General features: G+C 40.6%; 4 protein-coding genes across 5 annotated transcripts; 2 read left to right on the plus strand and 2 right to left on the minus strand.

Moving 5' to 3' along the window:
• Positions 1 to 175: 175 nt before the first annotated feature.
• GluRS-m (putative glutamate--tRNA ligase, mitochondrial) lies at positions 176 to 2259 on the plus strand. The gene is made up of 8 exons (XM_065496027.1): positions 176 to 396; positions 449 to 879; positions 945 to 1159; positions 1211 to 1430; positions 1487 to 1647; positions 1702 to 1853; positions 1907 to 2058; positions 2115 to 2259. Exons 1-8 carry the CDS (start codon positions 285 to 287, stop codon positions 2235 to 2237), a joined length of 1566 nt encoding a protein of 521 aa, XP_065352099.1. The 5' UTR covers positions 176 to 284; the 3' UTR covers positions 2238 to 2259.
• Lon (Lon protease) lies at positions 2159 to 7257 on the minus strand. 2 transcript variants are annotated; one of them, XM_065496026.1, is made up of 16 exons: positions 7127 to 7257; positions 6284 to 6696; positions 6132 to 6220; positions 5907 to 6076; positions 5697 to 5808; positions 5546 to 5645; positions 5303 to 5494; positions 4785 to 5089; positions 4594 to 4733; positions 4418 to 4539; positions 4199 to 4359; positions 3788 to 3893; positions 3563 to 3730; positions 3422 to 3511; positions 2980 to 3369; positions 2159 to 2599 (listed from the first exon to the last, which is right to left on the minus strand). In XM_065496026.1, the coding sequence occupies exons 2-16, from the start codon at positions 6677 to 6679 to the stop codon at positions 2285 to 2287; spliced, it is 2856 nt and encodes a 951-aa protein (XP_065352098.1). In that variant the 5' UTR covers positions 6680 to 6696; positions 7127 to 7257; the 3' UTR covers positions 2159 to 2284. The 2 variants fall into 2 exon arrangements, with proteins under 2 accessions (XP_065352098.1, XP_065352097.1); XM_065496025.1 differs by having other exon boundaries at positions 5697 to 5859.
• Positions 7255 to 8033, plus strand: Tom7 (Translocase of outer membrane 7). Its single transcript, XM_065496028.1, has 3 exons — positions 7255 to 7403; positions 7609 to 7705; positions 7763 to 8033. The coding sequence occupies exons 2-3, from the start codon at positions 7612 to 7614 to the stop codon at positions 7825 to 7827; spliced, it is 159 nt and encodes a 52-aa protein (XP_065352100.1). The 5' UTR covers positions 7255 to 7403; positions 7609 to 7611; the 3' UTR covers positions 7828 to 8033.
• Positions 8034 to 8052: 19 nt separating this feature from the next.
• On the minus strand, positions 8053 to 13115 carry LOC135947292 (myosin-4-like). Its single transcript, XM_065496024.1, has 9 exons — positions 12871 to 13115; positions 12511 to 12671; positions 12318 to 12410; positions 12141 to 12218; positions 11108 to 12079; positions 10710 to 11051; positions 9058 to 10655; positions 8454 to 8718; positions 8053 to 8395 (listed from the first exon to the last, which is right to left on the minus strand). The coding sequence occupies exons 1-9, from the start codon at positions 12911 to 12913 to the stop codon at positions 8138 to 8140; spliced, it is 3810 nt and encodes a 1269-aa protein (XP_065352096.1). The 5' UTR covers positions 12914 to 13115; the 3' UTR covers positions 8053 to 8137.
• Between the last annotated feature and the right edge of the window lie 322 nt (positions 13116 to 13437).

A 13437-nucleotide genomic window follows, 5' to 3' on the forward strand; every position in this document is an offset into this window, starting at 1 on the left:
TAAGCCCATAAGTTCCATGCCATTTATTTCCAATTAACAAACTCATTAGTATATTTATTTAAATATTGTGCGATTAGGTTGACAATATTTTAAAAAAGTGGGCGGGGCGAAGTGTTCTTGCTGGGTATCTTCCCCGATCTTCCCACAGTTCCTCCTCCCTGCTCCATCAGCTTGTTATTGTTATTTTGTTTTTGCTATTGTCTTGTCCTTTTTTATGAAGAAAAATTGTGTGGGATTGTATATCTACCGAGTAAAATCATCCTTGAAAGCTCAAATTTCTCAAAATGAGATTGTTGACAAGACCTTTCCGGCGGAGCTACGCAACCTTTGTGGAATCTTTGAAGCCGGTGCCGAGAAACAAGCTTGTCAGGGTGCGATTTGCACCCAGTCCAACAGGTAAAATTTTATAAAAACAGAACGATTTGTAAACTTAAAATTTTCTATTCAGGCTACCTCCATCTGGGAGGTCTGCGGACCGCTTTATACAACTACCTCTTTGCAAAATCCCATGGCGGCCACTTCATTTTGAGGATCGAGGACACTGACCAGTCCAGAGTGGTGCCAGGATCCATCAAACAGCTGGAGGAGGACCTCAATTGGGCTGGAGTTGTCCCTGACGAGGGTCCCAGCGCCGGAGGATCTTACGGCCCGTACATACAGTCCGAGAGGGTTCACCTTTACAAAAACCAGGCTCAAATTCTGGTTGACTCTGGTGCAGCCTACCCCTGCTTTTGCTCAGAAAAGCGGCTGGAGTTGCTCAGGAGGGAAGCAAATAGGCTCAGACAAACGCCTAAGTACGACAATAAATGCAGGAATCTGCCCAAAGAAGTGGCAGAACAAAAAATTAAATCAGGCGAACCACACTGCATCAGATTCAAAGTAATGGATTTTTTTATCAACTCTATTAAATTCATTAGTGAATATTAGCCTTTAAATCCATTTAGCTCTCACCTCTAACTGAAGCAGTAACTGATATGGTCTGTGATAAACTGGAGTACCAGCCTTGTGACAATGAGGGTGATCCAGTCATTTTGAAGCAAGATGGGTTTCCAACATACCACTTGGCAAACGTCGTTGACGACCACATGATGGTGATCACTCACGTTCTTCGCGGAATTGAATGGCATATATCCACACCAAAACATATACTCCTTTACAAGTATATATTAAAATATCTGTCTATTTGAATCTTTATTTTACTATTTGTCAGGGCATTTGGCTGGGATCCGCCGAATTACGCGCACTTGCCTCTTATAATGAACTCGGATGGGTCTAAACTTTCCAAAAGACAAGGAGACGTGCAGATTCGCAGCTACGGAGAGAGGGGCATCTTCCCTCTGGCATTGATAAACTACGTTACCAAAGCAGGAGGTGGTTTTAGGAATATGGACCACGACAAAATTTATTCTATTGAAGAACTCCAGGAAACTGTAAATTGATTCAACTATCCCTTTATTCTTTAGTAACAGAATTATTCAATCTGCAGTTTGACATTGAATCCATGCACAAAAATTCCTGCAAACTCACAGACAGGCTGGGAGACTACAACAGAGAAACATTGAAAATTGCAGTCCAAGACGAAAATCAACTTGGAGAGATAGTCGGAAACGTTATTAAAATGGTCCAGGACAGCTATCCGCAAAACAAGTAATTTATCAGTCTCTTAATTAATCCAGAAGCCTAACGTTCTGAATGAAATAGGGATCTGGATGTCAATGATGAGCATGTTAGGAAGATAGTTTTGTGGAGTCAGAATAGGATTCAAGTTTTGAAAGACCTTGTGAGCCCATCTTTGTCTTTCCTTTGGAATGTGCCCTCCGAAAAACAAATTTGTGATTCAAACATTGATGCAGGTGGGTACCATTGCTTGTATAATGCAGTATTGCAGAAATTTGAATGATTACAGATCAACTGGACTTGGTCATCAATGAGCTCAAGAAGGAGATATCATTCACGGAAGATGTAATCAAAGTCGTCCTTAAAAGAATTTCTGAGGAAAATGGTATTCCATTTAAGAAGCTGATGCTGACACTGAGGACAGCAATGAGCGGTTTAAAAGTAAGATTGTAACTATGATACTAGTAAAATAACCATCTCAATTATTATTTTTTCAGGAGGGTCCAGGAGTAGCAGAAATCATGGATATTCTAGGAAAGGATTCAGTGATCACAAGGCTTACAAGGGCTAAACTTTATTTGACAAACAAGCACAGGATTGTTGAATTTCACAAACAATAAAAGTCAGAAATCGAAAAATCCATGATGTGTAATTTGTATTCTAAAAATTAACTCTGAGGGAAAACTATATCGTACACTTGCGAGTAATGTTTAACAAAGTGGACTTCAAGCCCATCAGCAATAAACTTGGGCAGGTCTTCAAAGTCTTTCTTGTTCTCTTCTGGAATAATGATGCACTTGACCCCCACCCGTTTAGCAGCAATAGTTTTTTCCTTGATGCCTCCCACGGGCAGCACCTGTCCCGTCAGAGACACCTCGCCTGTCATCGCGATGTCTTGTCGAATGGGCCTGTCCTCGGCCAGGGAAAGCAAGGCAGTCACGATTGTGCATCCAGCGCTTGGTCCGTCCTTTGGAGTGGCACCCTAAAGCGTTAAATACAGAGGGATTATTTCTTGGTGTTTTTAACGTAAACAAAAATGGATTATTATAAGTGATTATGAATTGGAAATAATTTTTTCTTAAACCTCTACTCAATAGGAAACTCTTTGGCAAAACCATTTAACTTGTATAACTATAGCTTCATAATTAGATATAAAAGCATTTCCCACATTGAATTCCGTAAGGATTTTTAGCCTGCAAAGCCTCGTAATTCGCAACAACGGTTGAAGCTTTTACCTGGTGACATTTCCTAACTCATAGAATACCGCACATTTATTTAATTATTTTTCAAATAATAATAAATAAAGTTGAATACTTAAGAGTGTCCTCGTTAGCAGAGGCAAAAAAAATTGAATGAGTGTACCTCGGGAACATGCAGGTGAATGTGGTTGGTCTTGAGAAATTCATTCTTTGGCTGGTTTTTGGCCAGGAAATTGCGGGCGACAGTGAGAGCTATTCTTGCTGACTCCTTCATGACGTCGCCCAGGTGGCCTGTCAACTCCAAGCTGCCTGCATCACCGTCCTTGTCACTGTCAGACCCCGTTTTTGGCACTCGCAGAGCAGTTTCGATGTACAGGGTCGAGCCACCCATTGCGGTCCACGCCAGGCCCATCACAACGCCAGGGGGAGTGATGTCATACATTCGGTCTTGAGTAAAGATTGGTTTACCGACAAAATCTGTCAGGTTTTCAGGGACAATGGCGAAGTTTTCAGCCTCTTTTCTCACCAGCTTGAAAGCAACCTTTCGTATGATCTGGGACAGGAATTCCAATTAAAAATGATCAGCGTTTTAGATTGATTTTTACCTTTTCTATTTGCTTCTGCAAATTTCTGACGCCACTCTCGCGACAGTACATTTTGATCAACCGCTGCAAGGCTTGCTCTTCAATGGATATCTAAAAACCAAAGATAGGATAAATTACAAAGAGAAACTAAAAATTACAAACCTGATCATCGCTCACGCCACATTCTTTCCTTGCTTGCGGGATCAGGTATTGTTGTGCAATCGCAACCTTTTCTTCAGCCACATAGCCAGACACGTCAATCATCTCCATTCGGTCTCTCAGTGGTTCTGGAATGGTATCCAACACGTTTGCCGTGCAGATAAAAAGAACCTGCAAACCAACAAATTAGTTAATGTCACACAATCCATCATAGTAAAGAATTCTTGCCCTAGACAGGTCCACTGGTACGTCTAAATAGTGGTCCAAGAAGTTGGCATTCTGTTCAGGATCAAGCAATTCCAGGAGTGCAGAGGAAGGGTCTCCCTGGTAGCCCCTGAAACAGAAAATTATAGGAAAATGCACTAAGTAAACTGCAATATATTATTGCAAATTTTATTATTTCCAGATCACATGTTGTATTTAAATGATCGAAAAATGAATTTTATTAAAAAATCTACCACATCGCCTGAACCGCATTTAACAGAGTTTATTAAAGTTGAATATAATTCTTCATATTATTTTTAAGCACAATTTATTACCTTTACGGAGGTCAAATAGTCGTTTATAGCGCAAAAACTAATGGTGCAGGATTGCGCTTAGAAAAATTGGCATGCGTTGCTGATAAATAATGGCATTTACCTTCCAATCTTGTCGACTTCGTCAATCAGGACTAATGGGTTCTCAGTCTTGGTTTTCTTCAGGCACTGAATCATTTTACCAGGCATAGCTCCAACATATGTGCGTCTGTGGCCTTTGATTTCAGCGACATCCGTCATGCCACCAACACTGAATCTGAAGTACTAAACAAAAATACACCTATTTCCTAAAGAAGCTAAATTAACTTGGAGATAAACATACCTCTCTATTTAATGCACGGGCAATGGATTTCGCAATGCTAGTTTTCCCCACGCCAGGTGGGCCATAAAAGCATAAAATCTTTCCTTGCGTCGAGCCCTTCAATTGGCTAACAGCAATAAATTCTGGACACAAAGATAAAATTAAATTTAAGTTTTATTTATTTTGAATTGCGTTACCTAGTATTCTTTTCTTCACATCCTCCATTCCATAATGATCTTCATCAAGAATCTTTGTGGCTTCGTCTAATCCCAAGGTTTCCTCACTGGTCACTCCCCATGGCAGAGTGGTCAGCCAGTCCAAGTAATTCCTCGTGACGCTGTTTGGATTAATTTTTAGCATTTCCCATCAAAGGTTTCTAAAAACCTACTTGAATTCTGAAGAGTGGCTCTCCAAAAAGCCAAGTTTGTTGAGCTCCTCCTCAATGACCTCCATGACAGCCTTTGGCACGGTCTTTTCCTTGATTCTCTCCCGGAACTTCTCCTCCACTGCATCCTTGTCTTCTTTCTCCAAACCCAGTTCCTTTTTAATCACTTTCAGCTGCTCTTGCAAAATGTACTTCCGGTGCTGCTGTTTCACCTTTTCCTCCACTTCTTTACCAATTTTTTGCTGCAGTTTGCTCAACTCGTACTCTTTTTTCAATAGTGACAAAGAAAGCAGCAGCCGCTTGGGAATCTGAAACAAATATATGGTTGAGACTGAACTGTCATATTAAAACCAATTTATTTCATTTAATTATAGTCTTGAAGAAAAGCAACGTGGCCATATATCTAAAATAATGGATAAAAACTAAATAAAAACTGTGCTAACAGATTTTAAATTCAATTTCTGCTTCAGGATTATTTCATTTAAATTTTCTAAGATAAGAAAATTAAATTAGATAATTACATTCATTTCTTCCAAAACCTCCTGCAGCTCTGCTGGCTCTGCTCCAGTCAATGAAGCTCCGAGGTCTGACAAGTATACAGGGTTATCCACAACCCGCTGGCCCTGCTGCAGCATTTGCTGGAGCGATTCTCTGTACAGTGGATTCATGTTGATTATGTCTCTGATGGTCTTGATCACCTCTTGAGTGAGAGCCTAAAACTCGATGCTTAGTAAATTGCTTTGAGTTAATCATCGTCTTGATACCTTCACTTCTTCAGTCTGCTTGAATTTTTCATGCACAATGTTTTCAACCTCGACCATCAGCACTGATTGCGGACCCTTTTCAGCAGGTTGTGCAGGTTGGCTGTACAAAAACGTGTTACTACTATAACTTCAGCTGGATTTCAGTCATTACGCAGGAGGCGTTGTATCGCTGGCTGCAGAGCTTATGTCTGGCGCACCCTCAACAGCATCTCCGTTGCGTTTCTTCTTTCTGCGCCGCCGCCTCTTGTCCCCGACGTCAGTGTCTACGACCATTGAGGTTTTAAGCAGAGGAAATTTTAGCTTGAGCTCATGACCTACTAGCTCTGTGTTATGAAACTGGATAATTTGGTCTGAAATTTACCTTCTTCCAATTCTGAAAAGTCCTCCATAATTTGTTCCACGATGCGAATCCTCCTATGAGCCATCACAACAAGACGGAGTTTGTCACCCATGTCCTGCATTTCATGGATTTGCACGAATGTTCCAACTCGGTGAACGTCGTTAAGACTCGGGACAACATCCAATTCATTGCTGGAAACAATTAATTTACTTCACTGCATTCAGATAAATTAAATTTATTTATTACTCCTCATTCTTTTTGAGAAAAATGCCTGCATATGGATGGTTGAGTTTCACTTTCCTCCGGATCAAATCGACCAAAAAGGGATTAGAAATCTGAAACAGTTCCACATAATTTTAATTACACTCATCTTCGCATTGAACAAACTCAAATCATACCTCTATCATCTTAATAAATCTTGGAAACACTGGATTTCTACTAATTGCAATGACTGGAACGTGGGGCCACACTTCAGGAACTGTCACTGTCGTTGGCAGTGAGTGGTGCGACGGATAATCTTCATCCTCAACACCTGCCTCTTCAGCTTCCTCAGGGGCTCCTGCAGATTCCCCTCCGGAAGGCTTTTCTGAGCTGAATTTTCTAGAAAGAATGAAACTCGCAGGTTGCAAAAGCTCATTGTTAAGTCTGCTTCTGGCAACTAGGGTTGAGACTTGATAGAATCGACAGTTGTTGGTAAGGGATGACAGTGGTCGAGGAGCCAGATTTCTGCACAGGGCTGTGGTTACACTTGCCCCAACACGAAGATTTGCACCTCTCAGCAAAATTCTTAGCATTGTGCCAGTAAAATTATCTGAAATTGTTACATTAACATCAATGTTTTTGCAAATCAACACATAGGCATAATAAGTTTTCTAGAATTTTTCTTGTAGTATGTATATAAGACGAAACCAGGAATTATTGCATAATCAATTATTTTCACCTAGAAAACTTCACAGCTTATTGGACTGTGAAGCATCCCCGAGACAGAAAATGCAATATACATATATGTAGATTAAAAAAGTGGAAACATAAAGGTAAAAGTTTATGCAAAATTGAAACTTTTGAAATCAACAAAACTCCGGCACTGACATTGTATTTATTCCACTCAAGAGATCCACTCCACTGACAATGAGAAAAACGATAATAACTCACAATCAGCGAAGCAAAAATCTGTGGAGGGGATTTGCAAAAATACGAGGGGAGCGTGGTTGATTCCTCAGCACTAATTTTCTTTTTCGTACCCTTAACGAAGTTGTTGGTTGATTGTTTAACACTCCTGTTTTGCCAATGGGGAGAAAAATTGGTAGATTAAACGATTCAAGCAAACAAGCATGCGTCCTCTCACATGTTTTCCGTTTTCAGTTACCACGCCCACCTAAACCTGGAGAAACGTCTGCTCCATCGTGCTCAATCTCATTTTTGTTTGTTCAAGTTCTCGGTAACTGAAAATATTCGATTCTTCACAAGAAGAGTAGTAAATTAAATCTCCTCATAATTGAAACCACTGGTCTGCCACTAGTGAGTACTAATCTATTTATTTATTTTTTGTATAATTAATAGAACATTAAATATTTTTCGTACATTTTTCCATTAGAAAATTATGCAACCTTAGTTTTTATCATTCTGAGGTTGATTAAAATGTATTTTCAATACATAATTTAGTCATATGAAGTTTTTTAAAATTACATAAGTATAGTGATACAACCATAAATTCAATTCGCAGAAAATGGAACCTGGAACAAAACAACGCCTTGCCAAAGTCTCTGCCCTCGCCAGGACTGTTTTCCACTGGGGTTTCATTCCTACCGTTTTGTACCTTGGTATGTTTGTTCGCCTATTCCGCCATAATTTGAAAGTTAATGATAACCACATTACAGGCTTCCGCAAAGGAGCTGATCCAGGAATGCCTCCTCTCACCATCTTCAGCTTGCTGTGGCAGTAGTGTTTAATCCTCAAATTATTATTTGCACTCATAAAAAATGAACTTTTAATTTAAAACAATATTTGCAAGTCTAAGTTTCATTCGAATGATACTAACTTGGTTTGTTGAACACAAAATATTTTGATTTATTTATGAATGAAGGAAATAACATGTACAACAGTTCAGTTCAATGAGTTAAGGAGAAATAAATATGATGTAAATTGAAATGGTCCCTTAAGATTTTATTAAATTCCCCACACTGATGTAAAAGGAGTGATATGAAATCACATTTAAGTACAAAAAACGCCTATAAGAATGGCTTAACAAAGAGTTAGATGTTCTTAGGCTGCAGTGGTGATTTGCGGTGCATTGGCGTTGAAGACGAGAGCAAAGAGTGAGCAGTGCGGCTTAATGAGGCCATCAGACTGTTTTCTTTTCCACGTCTTGTCTTCTTTGAAGTGGATGCAATGCCCTCAACAATCATTGATTTGCTGTGCGCGGCACTGATGCCATGTTTCTGCAGCTCTGATTCCAGATGCGCCACACGGCACTCGCTAGCCACAAGCATTGCACGCATATCTTCCTCGTTCTGAAATTAAAATTAACCGTCAGCTTGTTTTCTATTATTTGCTCTGGAGGCTAGTTACCTTCTCGTGCTTGTAGGCCACTTCCTTAAGGTTCTCCAAGTAGCTGAGCTTCTGCTGGTGATTCTGGTGGCCACTGGACTTAGCCTCATGCTTTTCAAGTTCAAGGAGTTTGTCACGCAGCTCGCTGTTCACCGAACGGAGCCGTTGGCTTTCACTCTGCAGGATTGACACTTGGGAGCGCAAGCAGGAGTCGTTGGCGCTTAATTCCTTGTTGAGACTTTCTAGGTTCTCGACGCTGAGGATGCTGTCTTCCACATTGCTCCACCTGGATCACATTTATGAATTATTAGACTACATGTAGAGTAAAAAAACTATCATGTGGTTTCATTTTCCTGCCCTCACCCCCCTGAATTTCATTACAGGCTTTTAAACCCGTTGATTTTTAATTTTATCAAATTTCCTGCGATAATCCATAGCAGTCTGACTTAAAGAGTTGGCACTTTGCCTAATTGATATCTAACTTCCTGTTATAGTTTTATGTACAATTAGTAAAGTCAGGGTCACTGGCAAAATCCTGACCTGTTGATAATTTTGAGAAAAAAAACAATATAAAAAACTGCACTGGCTTAATTTTTAACATAAAAAATGGAGTAAAGTTACAAACCTTGAGGACATTTCCATCAACTGCGACTCAAGATTCCTGGTTTTTTGCTCAGCTTCTTGGCGGACCTTCTTGATTTCTGACTTTGCTTTGGCTTCATTCTCCTCCAGCACAATGGTTTTCTCGTGCAAGCTCTTGCTGAACACCTCCAGTTTGCTAATCTGATCCTTGCTCTGGCCCAATTCAGCGATTTTCCTCTGCAGCAGATCTTCCATTTCATCAGCAGCCTGCATCCTTGAGTTAGCCTCGTTCATGAGCCTCTTCATTGCAGCCTCCTGGTCTTCAATTTGGCCCCTGAGGAGTCTAAGCTGTTCCTCCTGCTTCTCAAGCTTTTCATCCTTTTCTTGGACCAGTTCGTCAAGATATTCCATTTCCGTGGCATCCGCGTTGTGCAGCTCACTCAAGTCGTTTACTTCCAGTTTGAGCGCGTGAATCGCCTCTGCCATCTCCACTGCTTTCTCCCAGCTTGCCACCAACTTGTGCTTGAGATCCTCCTCTTGCTTCCTCAGTCCTACCATCTCCACGTCCATGCGTGAGCACTTGGCAATGCAGCGCTCCTTCTCCTCCAATATCTCAGTCATCTCTTCCTCTAACTTTAGTTGATTCTCTTCAGCCCACTTTGCCTCGTCTTTCAAGAGAGTGATCTCATCCTTCAGCTTCATAATCTCTCCCTCATATTGAACCTGCTTGTCCTCGGCCTCTTGGGCTTCCATACTTAGCAGCTGGATTGTGGAGGTCAGCTTTCGTTCTTGATCAGCCCACTCATCTTGGGAATACGCACATTCAGTCTCCAGGATTTTCTTTTCTTCCTCCAACGCATTCAGCTTTCCAAGTGCTAATTCATAGTTCATTCGCAGATCCTCGATTTCTTGTTTGCTGTCGAAGACCTGGTCTTGAAGAGCAATTACTTTCTTTTTCTCCTCTTCTAGCAGCTCTTCTAAGATTTGCTGCATTATCACTCCCTTTGTGTATTCCTCTTCTATCCCAGCCGAATACTTGTACAGCGACTTGATGTCCGACTCAATGGCATCCAGCGCGTTGTTTTCTTTGAACTCTGTCATGTTGAGTATTGATGCTATCTTCCGCAGATTCTCCACTTTATCAGCCTTCTCTTTTTCTAGCTGCTGTTTTGTGTTGAGCAAATCATTGCAGAGCTCAATGAAGCTGTTGTTGACTTCGTTGGTATTCTTTTCTGCTTCTCTGCGGTGCTGCTGCAAATGCTCCTTAGCGCCTCGCAGCTCCTCGTGGACAACCAACAGATCTTCGTCTTTCTTCTTTAACTGAGCATTCAGAAGTCTACTTTCCTCGTTCAGTTCATTATTCTGTTCAACCAACAAGCGGATTTCATCATTAATAGCCTCTTGGAACGAGTGAACAGATTCCAGGTTTGACCGGACATCCTCAATTTCCTTTTTGAGCCCTTTGTTGACATTGCTCAGCTCAGAGATGAGCTTGATTTTCTCCTGGCTGCCGTCCTTAAGCTGGGAGATCTCGTTGTTCAGTTCTGTGTTGGCTTTTTTTAGCTTACTTTCTCTTTCTAAGCTTTTTTTAAGGATTTGCTGCGTGGCAGCCAAGTCGCTCTCAAGATACTCCAGCTTTTCCTAAAAAATGTACAGTATTATTTTTGATAAATCAAGAAGTATTTGGAAATTTACCTTGGTATTTTTCAGCAAGGCTTTTGTTCCGGTCAACTTTCGGGCCAACTTCTCCTTAGCATTCACTTCAACCTGCAGCTTTTGAGCCTGGATCTCACACTCTTGCTGCGCCTTCTCAACAGTACAATTGAGATCATCATACAACTTTTCGTACTTCTTAGAAATTTCTTCTTTGTAGAGGTTTTCCAAGCGCTTCTCAAGCGCAATAATTCTATCTCTGACTATATTTGTTTCTTGATTTGACTCAATCAAGTCTTGCTGAAGCATTTTCTCACTTTGCAGACACCTGGCAAGCTCCTCCTTATTGGTTTCTGACTGCGACGATACCTCATTCAGCTGTTCCTGTAGAGCGAAAACGTTTTAGCATTAATTTATTACATCTTTGTTATTGCATTTACCTTTAATTTCTCAACCTGCTCTTCCCCAAGCTGAGTTAGCTTCATTTCCGAAGCCAAAGCAATCAAGGTTTCTTCATGCTTCTCTTGCAGGCTAAGCAGTTGCTCCTCCAAAGTGACTAATCCGTTCTTGAGGCTATCTCTCTCTTCAATGGTCATTTTAAGTTGGTCCTGCAAGACCAACATCTGCGATTCCAGAAACTGCGCCTTGCCAGACACGTTGTCAATTTTGGCTTCAAACTCTTTGTTTTTAAGCCGAAGTTGTTCACCTGTTGCTGCGATAACTTGATCAGCTTCTTGCAAGTGCTTCTCAAGTTGGGACTTTTCAGCACGAATGATCTCAAGACTGCTCTCCATCGAGGCCAAGTTCAATTGGAGAAGCGAATTGTGTTCTTTTGATTGCTGTAGCTCTTCTTCCAGGTTTTTACTGATCGACTCGAGATCTTTCTTTTTTTCCAGCAGCTCTTCCAATGCAGCAACTTGCATCTGCAGATTTCGCACCTCCTGGCATTGTGTGTTGTAATTTTCTTCGAGAGATTTTCCGTAGCTTTTGGCCTGAGAAATTTCTTGACGTAACTGTTCTTCTGCAGTAGCAAGCTCCTCCATCAAGTCGCATTTTTCAAGGAGCTGCTTCTGTAACTGGGATTTGGTTCTTTCTAACTCTTCATTGGCGTTATTCAGATTGTTGTTGGTCTGATTCACAATTTCCATAAAGACCTCAAGCTTTTGGAACCTTTCATTTCCTTCCCTGACTGTAACTTGCAACTTGTTGATCACTTCAGTCTGGGCAGCTAACTCAGCTTTTAGCTCAACGAGTTCATTGTGCGAGCTCTCCAACTCTTGCGTCAAGCTGGCGACGCTTTTGACATCAGTGAGATCAGCAAACTGTTTCCATTCATTCAAAATGAACTTCAAGGAGTCATCATGTGACTTTTCCACCTTACTGACCCAAGAATCGACCATCACATGCAGAGCCTGAAGAGAAACAGTAGTCACTTCATTTGTTTTGAATTAATAGAAACTGTAGTAGACTTACAGTTGACTTATCTAGCTTGGCTTTTAATTCAATTATCTCCTCTTTAAGATTATTGATCTCAGTGTCCCTTGAAATTGCCTAAAATTTTAGATATGTAGGATTAGACTTAAAACATGATATTTATCGGAAGTTTGGTAAACAGGAAACCACTCAAAAAGTGCCAAATAATTATTGTACCTTGCTCAAGTCAGTAAGGGACGAGCTACTCAAGATGTTCTTCTTGATCGTCGACTTTGGCTGAGGCTTCGCACACTTTGGCGTTTTAATAGGCTAGAAAAAGGTTGAAGTTTAACATTAGAATAAAATTTAAAGCGTTTTTATCCATTACATAGAGAGTATATATGTATGTACAATTATTTTTGTGTCTTACCGTTTTTTTGGGCAGGTGCTCTGTGGAGTTAGAAATGGCAGCAGCCCCTGCAAGCCCATCTAGAGCAGCAAGCTCAGGAAATCTAAGAGTTTTACTTAAAACTCCCCCAACTAATTTGCTTGTTTGTTTGGGGTCGTATGTTCCTGGAGGTGGAGCACATCCTAAAATGAAATTATTATATTAGATATATATATATATATATATATGTAGGTTTAAATAATATTCGTTTAATTTTCGAGAATTTAAATGCTCCATATACATACATGCATTAACATGGCAGTGAAACGTTCGTTAAAAGTCAGCCCGCATTTCACTCGCTTTATGACTTAAACAACTGACGAATTTCAGTTGGAAACTCACCTTCCACTTCATTGAACCTTGTCAACTTTGCTTTTGGAAACATGATTGCTGCTAATGTCTTGAAATTCAGAAAACTTCCAAATTGTGGCACACTTAGAAGTCGCGGCAATGCCGACCAGGGGGAAGGATGGAGATGGTGAACGGTGATCACAGCGACGGTTTAAATCTTTTGTTTAAAATGCTACCGCCCCCCTGACGTCACAAAAATATCGTTATTTGATTTGAGAAGGAAGCGGAATGAAGCTAAGCGGAGCACATACAAGAGGGATCAGTGATCTGTTGCGAACACCACCTAGCGTCATAAAAACGGTACTTCTAATTCTAATCCCAGAGCGCGAGAGTAAGAGTAAGACTATAGTGATGGGAATCTTTGAGAAAGTACCTATCGAGAACCGATAGGTAGTTTTTTTTCACTACCGAAAAAATATCGATAGGTTAACCGAAAAACTATCGATAGTCAATTAATCGATAGTTTTTAAAAAACCTTTAAAAATGCGTGTTTTTAATCCCGGAAGTAAAAAAACCGGTTAAATTTGGGCGCACCGGTTGCAGCTGTTAAAATAGGCG

The sequence above is a fragment of the Cloeon dipterum genome, chromosome X (genome assembly GCF_949628265.1).
Source record: "Cloeon dipterum chromosome X, ieCloDipt1.1, whole genome shotgun sequence".
Taxonomy (NCBI): Eukaryota; Metazoa; Arthropoda; class Insecta; order Ephemeroptera; family Baetidae; genus Cloeon; species Cloeon dipterum.